We start from the raw sequence: 16,544 nt of genomic DNA, 5'->3' as shown, positions 1-16,544 counted from the left end.
TATTCAGCAATCTGAGCTACAAACACTCTTACCTTTAAGCAATTAGCAAATGTACAGAACATGCCTCTCCACATTCTTATCTATTACGGATTACATGAGTAATCTTAGTCAAATGTCCTACGCAGTACAGTATATAAGAGCACTGATACAAATAAAACTGCATCCAACTGTTTCCAGGTAAACTAACACTAAACTAAGGCACCCGGGCTTTGGTAGGATTCGGCAGCACAAACAGTGCTAGTCTCATGAACTAACTGCCAGAAATACATTGCCAAACTTATGCCAGAAGTCTGTCAATTTGAGTCATTGCTTGTTCACTTCATCTAGATTTCCACCCCAATCCAGCAGTACCTTTATTTCCAATGCCTCGTAAAGGTTCTTTCAGCCCATGCTGAGTTTTGCCAAGTCCTTCACCCTGTGTACAAAAGCGCAGAATTACTCTTTAAGCAATAAGGAACTACTAGCACAAATGACATCCGTAGTATGCTAGAAGAAACTGCAAAGTAGTACAAGTATTAACTATGAACGAATTCGTTTTTGTAGGACTGATCTGAGTTGGAAATAAATTAACTGAAACAAGAACCAAAATGTGTTGTCCTTATTATCCAGAACAAAGACGTACCTCTTTCCAGCCCATGTTTTTTAGGATTTTTTGGGCATAACTACCAGCTCCAAGGGACATTTCTAAGGCTTCAGCTGCAGCTTCCTCAGTTGAAGGTGGACTAGCATCCTCAGCTGACCTTTTCTGCCCAGGGGCTGCACCAAAACTGCCATGCAGTGCTCTTCTTTCAGCAGCTCTGTCCCTATATACATTGGTTTTGTGCTGGGAAAAAGAAATAATGTTCAGAAGCACAATAAGCAGTTCTTGAGAATTTGAGATCAATGCACTTTCAGAGAACGAAAATGCTCTAGACGTGAGATGTATAACTTTCAAAAAAAACAAAAGAAACGATATGTCAAAGAATTCTTGGAAAAACGATGGATAATTTGGCAAGTGGTGCAGGGATCCATTAAAATAACGCGATGAGTAAATTTGCAAGAATGATGATAAATTAGTCAAACACCTAATAAAACACTCTCTCAGCAGGGATATATACCAAAATTTTCACCAGTGATTCATCTGCATTATCTCTCATCCAACAAAGGCAAGACTAGGTCATCAGTAGTATGAACCAAATCTAGACCTAATCATCACAACAGGCAGGTTATAATTGGTAATATATCTCCAAACCGGCCTCACTACATCTTTCTTCCCTACCGCAATGATGTTTTCTTCACCTTTTCCAATTTCCCTCTCTTTTCCATAATTAGATTCCATCATCTCCTCCCCTCTAATTAGTGCCTCCTAATTCTCGCCTTTCCCTAGTCTCCCTTTATCAATCTCTGTCAATTCTCAAAGAGCACTTTAAATAGAAGTCTAGCTTCTAAGATGGTTGGCGGACTTGATTACATATCCACCCGAAGTATGCAGTGGACTTGTGATATGATATAGTCACATTTACATGCTCAATGTGATTGTCAATATTCTTCATACTCTATAATAACAGTATTGTTTTCTTAGTTAATTCAATAAATCATAAATAATACAAAACTTCAGTTGGTACTAGCCATGAACATACCTTCTCATTAACAGGGGGATTATCATGGCATGAACTTGTATACTGCTGAGAGAGAACTTTAACTGCTGTTATGGAACCACATGTTTTATTAGTCCCTTCAGTTGATAGCTCAGGAAATCCCCAGTCACTGGTTGGATTCGAAGCATCATAATTCAACAATGTGGCTAGATATCTTGCACTAGGGGTCCGCAGCTTATACACTTGCCCTGCATAACGATCTCTTTCAATAAGAAGGTTGCAGATACATGTTTGATAAGAAAGAAAGGAAGTAAAGAGAGTAAAAGGAAGTGACAGATCAAAAAAAAAAAAAAAAAGAAGGGAAAAAACTTATTTCACTTGGCAGAAAAAAAGATTCAACACAAAAGTGCTTTAGATATTGATCACAAAAAATTTGTCTGACGAAGTTGATCATTATTCATCACACTAATTTCTGATGACAAAGTTTGCAACTAGGCTATATCCAAGGACAAACTGACGGAATCAAAACCCACACAAGTTGATCAATGCCTAAAAGCCAATTTTATGACAACAGGATTGTTTTAACGAACCTTAAGGTTATGCTTATTGAACTGAATTAAGTGCTCATTAATCATGATTGGATCAAGTAAATATGATCAGTAAGGTAAATGAATTTCACCAAGCTGTAGGGAGGAACATAGAATGATAAGCTGTCCAGATTTGAGAGCAAATGTTGTTACATGGTAAATTGCTTTCAGGTTTCAGCTAGGGTAAAAATAACTAAAATAAGATCAGGAAAGCCCCAATGCTCCAGCAAGGCAGTCATGTCAAAGGGCAGGAACGTATCAGTAGGTTGGCACCAGCGATATCTTTCATCAGCAAAACTATCATGAAATCACTTTTCTTTTCTTATGAGAATATTAGGAGTGGTTGCATAACGGGAAGTAAGTGGTGAAGGAAGAGCATGATAGAATATAAAGCATATTGTCGAATTCCTAAAAAAAATGAGGTTGACAGCAAACCTGATCTAACCTGCACCATATCAAGACGGGCCTTGCATATTGGAGCTGTTTTCAAACGACGACCATGAGAAGGCATGGAAGGATGAAGCTTGGAAGAAGGCTGCACTAATCTCCCAACCAGCTTAGCCACTGGGAAGGTTCCTTCCTTTTGGATCTCTCTTACCATTGACCAATCCCACAAATCTATAATGTGAAACTCTGTCCCAAAATCATTTTGCGATTGGACAACTTGACCATACTGAGCAAGCCAGCTTTCTTCTTCCCCAGAAGCTTCTGCAGAAAATAATCAGAGGATCAGGACGACAAACAAGCCAGTTCATGGTAGACATACAGAAAAAACCTTTTCAAATCAGCCATATAAATCGATCTGCAAAAATCACACTGGATCTTCAAAAAGTTCCAATGTGATTTTATAACATCAAACTCAAATGGAAGAATAGACACGCAATAAGATAACCTGACAAAGTAAAAACTGTAAAGAACCAACATAAATCTGCAAATGTTTGTCAAGGACTGACTAGAGTATTCTGAGAAATTCGAATAAAAAAAGAAGCTTCATTTATGGAACTATCACTTGAATCAATTGTAGTGTGATGGTCCATACTCAACTCATCATCTCCATCTCCATACAATTTGTTGTTTCCTAGAATAATCAGAAGTCATCAGAGATATCAGAGATGAAATCTTGATGTCTAATACTACATATGTACTAACATATAACTGAGTAAACTGACCATCAGTTGTGGACACAGAACCATCCTTGTCATCTGTTTCCTCAGGAAACTGCTGGTAATCAGTGGGATTAGATGCTGTATTTTGATAGCCCGACAAATATAGTTCGATTAATGTATCTTCTAACCTTAATAAAATGAAAAAGGGACAACGGTTTACAATTTAGAAATAGAAGTAATGAATAAGCTGCAATGATTAGGTTTACCTCAAAGTAGCTGCCTACCATTCTGACGGTGGAGGATTTCCATGCAACTCGCTGCTAGTGCACTCGCCTACTAGAGAGATTAAAAAGATATTATCTTTCAACAAAATATGAAAAACAAAAAAGAATACTAGCGACATTCAATATTAGTCCGTTATTAGCTGCTCAAGAAATGTACTTAATGTTCTAATACAATTATCAGATGACTTGTGGTGCACCAGTGTTCACAGGAAGCCACAAGGAGGTGAAGAACTACCAATACTTTTAAAAACTTAAAAACAATAAGACTGCTGCAAAGGCGAAGGCAGAATGTAAAGTAAGCTACAACTTCATTTTGTGAAGCATTGAACTAACAGGAGCAGAATTCAATTAACATAGGGATTTAATTCAACTATACCTATTTGCTGAGGTGCATCATCATTTTCTTGGTAATTTTGATCATATTCCTGCTTACATTCGGCTTGCAGCTGAGATTCACCCTGGCCTTCAGTTTCTGATTGATAACACTACAATTTACATTGCATAACAATAAGATGTGATTCTACCATCTAATCATCTATCTCCCAAGAAAATCGAGGCGACCAAAAAAAGAAAACAAACATTATACCTTATTATAGGAATCAAAGAGTATATAATTTCCATCCTCAAATTTGTAGTAAAATCCATCTCTAGTATTGTAATACCACCCTTCATTAGGGTCATGATAAAACCCACTTCTGCAACCATAAATACTCATATAAGGCAACAACAAATGCACACAATTTGACTTATTAATATGGAAATGCAAATTGTTTAAACCCTAGATTATCCATTAATAGCTCAACCAGCCAAGATTTTTTAGTAGTATTTGTTTTGGATGCAGGAAGACGGGACAATGATGTAAACGAAATTTGATTACATTTGTTTTTTTGAAACCCACTAGCAAAGACTTTAACCAAACTAAGCTAGTTGTCATCCACAACTTAACTAACTTAATGGTACTGTATCAATTTATGGAAAAGGGGCAATAACATCATTTAATCAATCAAAAAAGTAAAAATGTCCAATTACTGAATCTTGCAATACGTTCTTCTTCATCTTTACATCACTTGGAAAATTAAGATAAATGGGTGATTGATGGTTTGAAAATTACACCTACTTAAAAATCCCACAAAAAATTTAAGAATTTGAGAAGATAGGAAGAAGAAACCTGGCATGATAGTAAAGCTGGGAATTTTGGTCCCAAACGAAAGAGTCTTCTTGATTCTGGGTATATGCTGCGCGTCTTCTTCTTGAGTACAAACCTCAATTTCTTTCATCTTTACAAGAAAAAAAACAAACAAACTATTTAAACAGCTTGGCTGAATGTGATGTTTAAATGTTCATAAGTTCTGGGCATTACCTTTTTTTCCGTTTAGGAAAGAATGAATAGATTCACCAAAATGTTAACCAGAAATTGATCCAGGTATTGACTGGATTGAAGGAAATGGAGGGAAAAGGAGGGAGGAGAAATGCAGGGATGATTTATTTTTCATTTGGATAATAAGTAAGGAAGGAAGGGAATTAGAGAGGAGAGAAATGGAAGGATTAAATTGTAAGAAATTAATCTCTTTATCAGTAGAGAGATTTTGGAAGGAAACCTAATCTTTCTCCGTTCCCCCACACCTCCCTCCCCTTCTTTTCTTTCCCATTTCTTTATCCAAACACACCGTGATTACTTATCACCTCCCTATGACTAACAAATTAAAGACGTAATTTTTAGTGTTTTGTTCACTTTATTTTTACTTGGTTAATTAGGTAAGATCATTTGTATGTAATCAGACTTCAATTCGGTTAGCTCCAATTGGACTTGTTATTGTACAAAAATGATGGCATAGCTATGACGGAGTACAAGGTGTTTATTTTTGATAAGCCAAATTTTTCTCGCACTAAATAATAGTTTGATGTATTTAGTTAGGAGCAAAGGAAGTAATTAGTATAGTTTCAAAGTACATCACATTAATAATCTGAATGTATCATATTTGCAACGGTAAATGTGTAATACAATATAACTACATAGTATATAAGAGGTGATATACCAAGCAAAGCTTGACCTAGTGGTGAGGATTGAGTCTTCCAACCTTGAAATTATTAGGGACACTTTGAGGGTGGAAAATTATCTTACCCTTCCTCCCTACTTTCAAAGTATTTAGCCCGCAAACTCGACGAGATTGACATGTAAAAGATTTCGGTCCGATAGGGCAGTTTATCTTACCTACCTTTAAAGGTATATCTACAAGATGGGAGATCATTACAATTGTATATCTTTAAAAAGAAAAAAGGGCGATGTACTAATTTTGGAAAATAAAGGTTTTTGGACCAATATTAGAGGTGATCATTGGGTGGAGAGCGTTCGGGCTGGGCCGAAGCAAAAAAATCAGGCAACTTCTCGGGCCGGGATTTTTGTGCCTAAACCCGTCCAAAATGGTCGGGTCGTGCGGGCTTTTCGGCCATTTTCGGGTCGGGCAAAAAAAAAAAAGGAAATTAAAAATGCATTCCCAAACCTGCCAAAAAAAATAAATTTTTGGGACCGAAAAATTCTGCCTAAAACCCGCCCAAAATCGGGCTGGGCCAGCGGGTTGGGCTAACTTTGATCACCTCTACCCAATATAAAAAAGTGGGCTATATCCTAATGAATAATGTTGTACGCAAGAACCCTGGCCCAATAGCTAAAATGGGTTACATAAAACCACATAGAATTGAAATCTAATCTAATCACCAACTAGGCTACTACAGAAACGCTTAACAAGATTGTTTCTCCTACTAATGGTCTAATGCATACTCATTGCTAATTGCTCTGTTTTATTCTAGTAATAGAAGTTGGTAAAGTGGATCAACCCAAGTTGAGGCCATGCCCTAAATGTTACTCCGTGCCTCATATCATACCTTGTCTCTCAAGCCTAAAATGCGACTCGAGCACGACGTATAGCCCAACATGCACACGTTTAAAGAATTTGCAATAACCGCTGCATACTTATTGATGTATGTGCTTGGAATGATGACATAACCTATATAAGCAAGCAACTTCAAGATAAAACCATGAATAGTGCATTTGCATTAGTGCACGTCAGCTTCATTTGATTCACCTAAACTTATTGCAATTTTTTATGATGATTGTAAATTCATAATGTTAGAAACTTGAATTCTGTAGCCTATATAAATTGTAATTTTATGGAAATTTACATATGAGATGATATTTATGAGTTCAAAGCAATAACAAGAACAAACTTGTACATTTTTAGGGCCAAAGAAGGTAAAAATGAGTGATGCAGAATCATACACACTGTAAATTAGATCGAAGCATGAGCATCTCTTAAGTTGGAGAATGTTAGTCTTTGCCTAACCACGTGTCAACTTCCCAATAGGGGACCTAATTTACCTATATTAATGGTTTTATAGCCATTCACAAATGTCAGCTTCAATCAATGCATGCTTTATTTTCTGTCAATTAATGTGTTCATCATATGATTGGATAATACTTGCAACTTGTTTTTTTCCCCATTTTGGTGATTGGTTACTATTCCTTCTCCGATCTATGGACTATGGAGTATAACTATATAAGTAAAAAAAACTACATAAGTCGTTTTAGTTAATATCTACAATATTACTCCGTAACATAATACCACAATCACGTTTACATATTAGTACATTGGTATGATCTAATCGGTCACCATGAGTTAAGATATCATTATATAATAATATACTTTGTACTTTGTAATACTTTGTACATCACTATATTGTATAAGTCGATATACAATATGGCTTATACTATCATTCTAGAGTCACAAAGATTGATAATCTTATCAATTAAATACTAATTTCAAGTAAGCCAATATTTGTTCTAACTTATGAATCAGTTCAAGAAGGCTGTTATTTGTTCTAACCTATGAAATAATTTGACGCCGTCTGTGGGGAACGTGATCATGGGGTGACCCCTCATTCATGACATTCAAGGAGTTGTCTCAACGTACCATCAAAAAATGATTTATGTTTCGGACGAGGGACACTCCGAAAAAATTCAGGGCAGCCAAAAGGAGGCCCGAAGATGCAACCACCTCAAACCATCCAAAAGTCGCCGCGATGACCGGGATGATGAGGAGGAAAAAGAAAAGGATTGTTGCACAAAAAGGCCTAAAGGCTTAAGTGCTTCGGCCCAATGAACCCCAACAAAAGAAAAATCTTTGGGGAAGGAAAAGGCTGATTCCTCATCTGAGCCGAAAAGACTCAGAACATCAGCCACAGTCTGGGAAGCCTACTGATATTGACAGTAGGCCTGATTGAGAAGAGTCCAGCGCCAAATCCATGGAACTGGACAATCAGACTGAGTCAATAGAGTTGACCGAAGGGAATTCTGAAAGATGTGTCAGCATTAGACTGGGACTTGATCCAAATGTTCGTGTTGAACTTATTCAACTCCTTCGGGACAACAAAGATGTGTTCGCTTTCTCGGCAGCAGACATGCCCGGGATTGATCTGAACCTCATCTCTCATAAGCTTAATGTCAAACCTACATGTCGGCCAATTAGGAAAAAGAAGCGGAATTACTCCGCTTAAAAGAACCAAGACATCGCAGCTGAAGTAAAAAAAACTTATGGATGTGGGTTTCATTGAACCTTGTCAGTATCTAGAATGGTTGGCCAATGTGGTGATGGTTTAGAAGGCAAATGGCACCTGGAGAATGTGCGTTGACATCACAGATCTAAATAGGGCATGTCCAAAGGACTTTTATCCCTTGCCAAGGATCGATCAGCTAGTCGACTCGACAAGTGGGCATGCCCTGCTTAGTTTTATGGACGCATTCTCTAGATATCATCAAATCTTCATGCACCTCGATGACAAAGCAAAAATGGCCTTTGTTACAAGCGTCGGGGTGTACAACTACAAAATGATGCCCTTCGGATTGAAAAATGCGGGGCAACTTATCAAAGGCTGGTTGATCAGGTATTCGCCGAGTAAAAGGGCCGAAACATGGAAGTCTATGTTGACGATTCTATCGTTAAAAGAAAAAAAGACACAGACCATGTCACGGACCTGGCCGAAACCTTTGCCACCCTTAGAAAAAATCAAATGAAGCCGAATCCGAAGAAGTGTGTCTTTGGCGTGAAGTCAGGCAAGTTCCTCGGCTTCATGGTCAGCAAAAGGGGGATCAATGCCAATCCCACCAAAGTTTAAGCAGCTCTGGATCTTCCCGAGCCGAAAATAAAGAGGGATGTTCAGCGTCTCACTGGCAGAATGGCTACCCTTTCCAAGTTCATCTCTAGGGCCTCGGACAAGGGGTTTGCCTTTCTTCAAAGTGCTAAAACTACCTAAATCAAAATATCTCATTTGGGAAGACGAGCAAAAAGAAGCCTTTAAACAACTCCGTGAGCACCTGGCTCAACTCCCAACATTGGCAAGACCAGCTGAAGGAGAAACTGTGTACTTATACGTGGCAGTTAGCCCAGCCAGGCAGCCACTATAAGTGTGGTGTTGCTAAGGGAAGAAGAAAAAATTCAGCAACCAATCTATTTCGTCAGTCACACTCTGACAGATGCAGAGACACGCTACCCCTACTTGAAAAAGTTGCATATGCAGTAGTGGTAGCCGCTCGGAAGTTGAGGCCCTACTTTGATTGCCATCAAATAGTGGTCTTAACTGATCAACTGCTGGAACAAGTCCTCGGCAAAGTAGAGAAATCTGGTAGACTAGCAAAGTGGGCTTTCGAGCTCATTGATTTCAGTATCAGCTATCAGCCAAGGGCAGCTATCAAGGCTCAGGCCTTAGCAGACTTCCTAGCTGAGTGTTCTTATCAAGAGACACTTGATGAGAAAAAGAAAATCTGGACCATTTTCATGGATGGATCCTCCACCGTGAATAGTTCGGGGGCAGGAGTCGTCATAACCTCTCCCGAAGGCAAATCCTTTGAATATACATTAAAATTCTCATTCAAGGCTTCAAACAACGAAGCTGAATATGAAGCAGCAATTGCTAGTCTAGAGCTGTGCATAGCATTGAACGTCGAGCATGTCTATTTAAAGACAGACTCTCAACTTGTCGCAAATCAGATCCGAGGTGAATATGAGGCTAAGGAGCCCTCAATGATTGCCTACCTCGCAAAGATCAAGACTATCATTGCGAAGCTAAGAACTTTTGAAGTCAAGCTGATCCGAAGGGGTCAGGACGTACAAGCCGACGCACTCTCCAAACTTGCAAGTTCAACTCAAACCGAGCTGAACCGATCTGTATATGTGGAAGTGCGCCGAGAAAAAAGTGTGGACTAAGAACCTGAGGTTTGTTGTGTCACACACAAACCGAGTTGGATGGACCCCATCCTAGCTTACAAACTTCAAGGAGAAATTCTCGAAGACAGAAACTTAGCCTCTAAGATGAAAAGAATCAGCTCAAGGTTCATCATCTTCAGAGGGGAGCTCTTGAAAAAGTCCTTCTTAGCCCCACTATTGAAATGCGTGGGTCCAACAGATGCTGATTACATCCTTCGGGAAATTCATCTCGGCATCTGCGGAAACCACATAGGGGGAAGAACCTTAGCCCATAAAGCGCTAAGAGCCGGATATTATTGGCCAACCATGATCTCAGATGCTAAGGAGATGGTCAGAAAATGCGAAAAATGTCAAAAGTTCGCACCAGTCATCCATCGGCCATCGCGAGATCTTCAACCAATCCTGAATCCTCTTCCATTTGCTCAATGGGGACTGGACATTTTGGGACCATTTCCTGACGCTCCATATCAAAAGAGATGGCTGATAGTCGGCATAGACTGTTTCAGGAAATGGATCGAAGCCAAAGTAGCTTTGAACATTACAGAGTAAACTATCAGAAAGTTTATCTGGCAGAACATTATCACTCGCTTCGGGATTCTGAAGGTTTTTGTCTTCGAACACGGTAGGCACTTTGATAATTTGCCGCTAAAGCGGTACACAAATCAGTTCGGCATTAAATTGGCATATTCTGCAGTTTGTCATCCGCAAAGTAATGGTCAAGCCGAAGCTACAAATAAACAAATCCTCAACGCTCTCAAGAAGAGAGTTGAAGATCAAAAGTCCAAGTGGATAGAGGAACTTCTAGGAACTCTTTGGTCACTTCGGACAACAGAAAAAGAGGCAACAGGGCATTCACCTTTTGAGCTGGTGTATGGATCCGAAACCGTCCTTCTAGTGGAAATTGGCTCAAAAAGTCTACGAGTAAATCTCTTCTCACCCGAAGAAAATGAACAACTCATGAAAGAGTCCCTTGACTTCTTAGACGAGATCAGAGATTCAGCTCGAGATAAAATGGCTGCATACAAGCAGAGAATCATCAAATTTTACAACCAAAGAGTCCATGCAAGACTTCTTAAAATTGGGGAGCTTGTTCTTCGGAATGTTATTGTCGTGCAAAAAGGCCGCATTCATGGGAAACTCTTAGCCACCTGGGAGGGACCCTACGAAATATATGATGAGATTCAGCGAGGAACATACCGACTTCGGCAGTTGGATGGTACTGAGTTGAAAAATCACTGGAATGCCGATGTACTTAAGATGTGTAAAGCCCTTCGTGGAAGAACAATCTATGTAAGTACATCTTTCTTATTAATGAAAGGCCTTTGAGCCACCATTTATTCAAATTCAGCAAGTTTCTATTATTTCTGTCTTCAATGGTTTTTGAAAAAATTCAAGGTTTTAGTTCGGTGCTGCCCGAAGTATTGCCTAATGAGGCCTTATACTTCGGCAAGCCGTAAAACCTGCCAAGACGAGGATAAATGATAAACCCCTGAAGTATTGCCTAATGAGGCCTTGTACTTCTGATGAATCAATTCCTCCAGGCAAAGAGGCCATAGGCGCATCCGAAACATTGCCTAAAAAATAGGAGCTGATAAAGCCCTGAAGTATTGCCTAATGAAGCATTGTACTTCAGATGAATCAGTTCCGGGTGATGATTGCATTTCCGAAGTATTGCCTAGTAAAGCATTGTACTTCGGATAGATCATTACCCTGGCCATCATTTGCCGAACTTCTGCCTCTTGTCGCGTTGTTTCTTCTATCCGAGCCTTGAAGCTCAGAACATCAACAGCCCCATATTCCTGGATTAGGGCTTGGCCTTCCTCGATCCAAGGAAATATGGTTTGCTCAATCTCTCGGCAGAAGTTGCGGAAACTGGCTTCCATTTCTTCCATCCGAGACTGGCTTGCTGCAGATTTTTCTTCTGCCTTCTTGCTCTTAAGTTCAGTCAGCCAAGCTTGGTAATCAGCCTCCTCGGCTTTATTCTTCAATTCCTCGTTCAAACCAGCAGCCATGACGTGGTTGTGAACGGCCTATAAGGTTCGAAGATAAGTTAGCCGAGGAAAAGGACTTAGCAAAAATTTGAGGAAACAAGCTTAATGAAAAGGAAGCAAAAGCACTTAAAGCAGAATAGTTTAAGTAAGAACAGGCTACCTACATTAGCAGCTTGTGATTCTCAACGAAAAGTCTGGCACCCTCACAAAAGGTTCGGACACTCCAGCAGCTGCCTGAAGAGACCAGACCCTAGCCCTTTCTAGTTTTGAAAGGCCAGACAAGTCACCAAAAAACTTGACAGCCGAGTTTCGGTGAGAGAGCATGCTGTTCCTAACAGCTTTGGAGCAGTTAGAATTGGGGCGGACTCAAACCCCATATCCGAAGATTGGAGAGTCCGGAAAGAATTCCCAGCAAAGGTTGACGGAACGTCAAAGTTCTAGGGATCATCAACTCTTTCTTCGGCTTCCTTAAAGTTATCTGGCCTCCCATCCAGAATTTGAACATCATCGTCTTCGGCGGGCTGCACAATCAGCGCATCAGCCTCTTTCTGAACCTCAGCAGCGAAAGGTTCAGCCATGTGCCGAGGAGATTGAGATGGAATGGGAGGAGTCCTTTGCTGAACTTCTTCCTCCCGATTTTCGAGAGGAGGAGAAGTCTACTCTTTGGCCACCTCGGCCTGGTCCTCATCCAGCCGAGGTCTTTTAGTTGGGGGCTCAGTAACCGGGAACTGTCTCGGATTTACTACAACTCTCCTTCTTCTTTGCCCGGCCATATCTTCGTCTGAAGATTCGTCTGAAGAAGATGATGGTGCTTTATCAGGCTCTCTCTTGTCTCCTTCTTCTTCGTTAGACTACAGTAGAAGAGACAGGGGGGCAAAGAGCGATATCAGTATATCATCAAAAAAAATCTCCAAGCCGAAGCTTAGCACTTAGAAAAAATTTCACAAGTTGAAAAATTCAAATGAAAACCTAGGTAGAAAGAGCAAGCAAGGAGAAAAAGAAAAAGGAAAAACAGAAAAAAGGCTAAGACTCACCGAGGTCTTCAGTAGTAGCTCGTCTTTAATGCTGAGCACGTTGGGTTCAGCAACGAAAGCTTGCGGTTCGGCACTTTGCTCGAGATTTCTTGCAATAATTCCAGCCCTTACGTTAATAGCAGCAGCAGCAATTGCTTGTTCTTCAGGACCCAACAAGAAAAATTGGGTCCCTCTTCAAGTACCAGGGTTTTTGCCCGGAATATTCAGCTGGCTTGACTATCTCAAGCGTTGACGGACGCAGTGCAGGGGACCTAGCTGAAGGATCGATTATGGTCGGGGCGTTCCTCGTCACTTGTCGAGCAACGTTGATGCCAAGTCTATTATATTCAAGGCCGCAATTCCCTTCGTATAACATTGAAAAACCGAAAGAAAACAAGTTATTCTACATGAAGAAGAAGCAAATAAAACCAGAAAGAAATATAAAAAAGAAAAGCAAAGGCCTTCGGCCCTAGCCGAGCTTCTTACCATTGTGGTACTTTCGGGTGAGGCCGACAACAACTAGTATCTTCTCCTTGAACATATAGTGATAACAGGGTAGCCAAGTCTCTGGCACAAAGGTCATTTGGCCAGTGCCCCCTGGGTTCTTCTTTTTTCCGAAGAGAGTCAACAACTCTGTCTCTTCGGCTGTGAAATCATCTGGGCCGATGGATTTCATCTTCGGATCTAGCATTCTCATATGCCTCGGCCCTCCATAGTAATTCGGGTGATCCTCCTCTGTAGGAGCCCGAATCCATATCCATTGGCCTCGCCAATCTTTATCGGACGTGTCATTCGGCCAAGTGGTTAAGTACCCCTTTTAGGTCTTAATTCTCCACCATCCAGGGCCATGGTGCTCATTCGATTGGTGATTAGGCATCAGCTTATGCAGTTTGCGGAAAACATGAATGCTCGGCTCAAATCCGTAGAAGAGACAACCCAAAGAAATGTCATGACTCTTCGTATACTGACCGAGGTTAATTGGCATAACGAAATGTTGTACCCATTCAGCACATGTACAATGAACGGATGCAAAGGAAATCTAAGTCCAAATTGAAGTTGCCTGGTGTGCACGCTGATGTAACAAGGTGGGGGCCTATGAATCCTATCCTTGGCTACGGGCATTTGACACCAATACCCGTCTTTCTCCATTATGCCGTAGAATATTTTGATTTGCTCGGAAAAGTGATGGAGGCATTCCCAATGACCCACCAGTCATACGGAGCAGCATTCATCAGCCCAAAGTTCTTGGGCGGGTTATGCCATTCGGTGGCCCCAGAAGGCAAACAACGAGGACCATGCGCTGAGCCATTGCTGGATGTGCTCGCCTCTTCCCAGCCTTGGTAAGGCACTGAAGCTAGTGGTATCGCGGCAATGGAGGCGTCTTCAGCCATAGCCCTATCCTTTCTTCTAGGGAGAAAGGTTCGGCGGCTCAAGGGCGGCATTTGCCCAAGTGGCTGGCTGCGCCGAGCCCCTATTTGAGGAACTTCCCCTCCTCCTCAACGACCATCGATCTTTTTCCTCGGTCTTGAGCCATATTTGTGCGAAAATCAAGAAAATCGGGAAAAAGGGGAAAGCTTGGAAAAACAAGGGAATCCGAACAAGTTTCAGAGATAATTACCTTTATCAAACTCGGAATTTTCCGATCAATAAGCTTGGAGCAACGAATTTCAGTTCAAAGCTCGGAATTGCAGAGAATAAAGGAAAGAGTGAAATTAGGTTCTCAAGGGTGTTATCGAATTTCAGGGTATCAGTGTTTGCGAAAAGTGATTAAAAGAAAGTGGAGAGGGAGGTTTAAATAAACTTTCTGGAATCAAGAATTCCAAGAGTCCGAACCGCCAAAAACCCCACTACTTCCACTTAATCACAACCGTTAAACACTTTCCCAAGTTAACTACCCACTAAACCTTCCACCTTCCCTAATTATTCTCCTTAAACAACAGTTCAAACGTCATTAACTGTCCAAATTCCAGATTCAAATTACAATCATTTGTTTCCCTCTATTTTGCAAGTCAAAACCTGACCCGTCATCCTTCCGAATCGAGTCTGGGGGGGGGGGGCAAGTTGTTTGGGTCTAATTCAGTCAACCTAATTGGGCCAATCCAAATGATTTGATTACAAAAGCCCAAAGCAAGGTTCAACTCTCCAAAGCACGCTAAAGTCAATCAAGCCCAGTCAGCATGGCAAGCCCATCTGACTTCAGGGCCCAGTCCTCATATTTTGATCAAAGGTATAAAAGCCATCAATTGTCTCATTTATCATTCATTCAGAAATAGACTCAAGCAATTAATTCTCTTGCATAGTTTTTCTCTCTCAACGCACTGAACTGACTTTAGCATCGGAGGGGCCTTCCTCGGCAACCACCCCCGAGGCTAGTTTACGTGTGTTTTGTTGTGCAGGAAATCCTCGGCCAATTCATCAATTGGTCCGAGATTAGTCTTCTCCCTTGAAAAGGGCCTGCCGAAGGTCCTATTGTTTTCATACCAAAACAGTTGTTATTACTATATTGACGTCTACTTCGATATGTATGGCTAGTTATCAATGATTGGTATAGAATATCATACTAGTATATTGTAATTTGTTGATAACTAAGCAAGTAAGCATGCGTATGACATGATTTGATAATTGTCTAGTTGTGGCTTGTGGGAACATTTTTTTTTTCTTTAACTAAGAGACAACACGAGTATATGCCACATAAGATCGATTAGTAAATCTTATAAAGTAAAATGGGATATTTATCGATCTATTTGAATAAAGGTTGTTAAAACAAGCAAATACGTGACAACTAAAAAATTCAACATCTAAATGTATACTTATTTTTTGTATAATGGACGTGTGACTCATGGAATAGATCAATGCGTCTTGGCATATTTGATAAATTAGCATTGTTAGTTAGGGCCTCTAGTATTAAATAGTGTTGTATGGTTAAAGGATCAATATGACGTAACTATCAATGAATTTAAGATCGATGATTAAACATTTGGTCCCAAACATATAAAGGATGCCCACATAATTTAACTACCTTTTAAAAAAATCTGATTTTGTGGACCCAAATAATGACCAATCTGAAATCCAAAGGAGTATATATATTAATACAATTACACAAGATAAATACAAGTAGGTTTAGTCACTTTCATGTTTTATATGTTATGGTCTATTCTTAATTATAAGAGAGTTTATTAGGTACAAGATTTTCGTAAATATAGTAGAAGATCGTTTTAACTAACATGCTCTTTGTCTGCGAAGTACAGTCCCTATCTACATACCTCTGAGCTATTGATCATTATTTCATGTTTTTATATCATGATATGTCCCTATACTACTATAGCTTATCGTACTTAACTAATAATGTCATTTATAAGGGAATTAATACTTTGTAATATTGTCCAACAGAATTTGGATTTATAATCGCTGATTATAGTTAGGAATGAGTCATACGAACGTGAGACTCAGGCCTTGTTTGGTTGTCATGGGAATTTAATTTCCATAAGAAATTGCATTACATGGAAACTAATTTCCCTAATAAAATTCCCATAAGAAATTGCATTACATGGAAAGTTATTTCCCTAATAAAATTCTTAGGAATTTCATCAACTTGTTTGGTTGACAACTTAGGAATTCAAAATTTCCATGAATTTTGATTGACCAAGGGAGGGGCTAGGCAATTTACTTTCCTTGTTTTGTGGGAAGTTGAAATTCTCATGAATTTCCACTTTCCTCATTTTGTTTTTA

General features: G+C 39.9%; 1 protein-coding gene and 1 long non-coding RNA gene across 3 annotated transcripts; both read right to left on the bottom strand.

The window, feature by feature from the left end:
* Nucleotides 1-52: 52 nt before the first annotated feature.
* On the bottom strand, nt 53-3,982 carry LOC110727595. 2 transcript variants are annotated; one of them, XM_021907177.1, is made up of 8 exons: nt 3,931-3,982; nt 3,537-3,603; nt 3,334-3,382; nt 3,204-3,242; nt 2,600-2,872; nt 1,620-1,825; nt 623-823; nt 53-415 (listed from the first exon to the last, which is right to left on the bottom strand). In XM_021907177.1, exons 2-8 carry the CDS (start codon nt 3,555-3,557, stop codon nt 320-322), a joined length of 885 nt encoding a protein of 294 aa, XP_021762869.1. In that variant the 5' UTR covers nt 3,558-3,603; nt 3,931-3,982; the 3' UTR covers nt 53-319. The 2 variants fall into 2 exon arrangements, with proteins under 2 accessions (XP_021762869.1, XP_021762870.1); XM_021907178.1 differs by having other exon boundaries at nt 3,537-3,606; nt 3,931-3,947.
* Nucleotides 3,983-4,212: 230 nt separating this feature from the next.
* On the bottom strand, nt 4,213-5,128 carry LOC110727598. Its single transcript, XR_002512558.1, has 3 exons — nt 4,915-5,128; nt 4,723-4,831; nt 4,213-4,249 (listed from the first exon to the last, which is right to left on the bottom strand). It is a non-coding gene; the product is annotated as an uncharacterized LOC110727598 (long non-coding RNA).
* Nucleotides 5,129-16,544: the final 11,416 nt, after the last annotated feature.

Source organism: Chenopodium quinoa, unplaced genomic scaffold (assembly GCF_001683475.1).
Source record: "Chenopodium quinoa cultivar QQ74 unplaced genomic scaffold, ASM168347v1, whole genome shotgun sequence".
Classification (NCBI taxonomy): Eukaryota; Viridiplantae; Streptophyta; class Magnoliopsida; order Caryophyllales; family Amaranthaceae; genus Chenopodium; species Chenopodium quinoa.
Note: the sequence above shows the minus strand (reverse complement) of the source record. Positions and strands in the feature narration are given on the sequence as shown.

Bases quoted from the DNA above. Each gene is read 5' to 3' on its own strand.
- LOC110727595 (XM_021907177.1), bottom strand. From the start codon at position 3,557: ATGGTAGGCAGCTACTTTGAG. The intron at 3,383-3,536 runs GTAAACCTAATC...GATTACCAGCAG, and splicing joins TGGTAGGCAGCTACTTTGAG to TTTCCTGAGGAAACAGATGA. The intron at 3,243-3,333 runs GTCAGTTTACTC...TGATTATTCTAG, and splicing joins TTCTGTGTCCACAACTGATG to GAAACAACAAATTGTATGGA.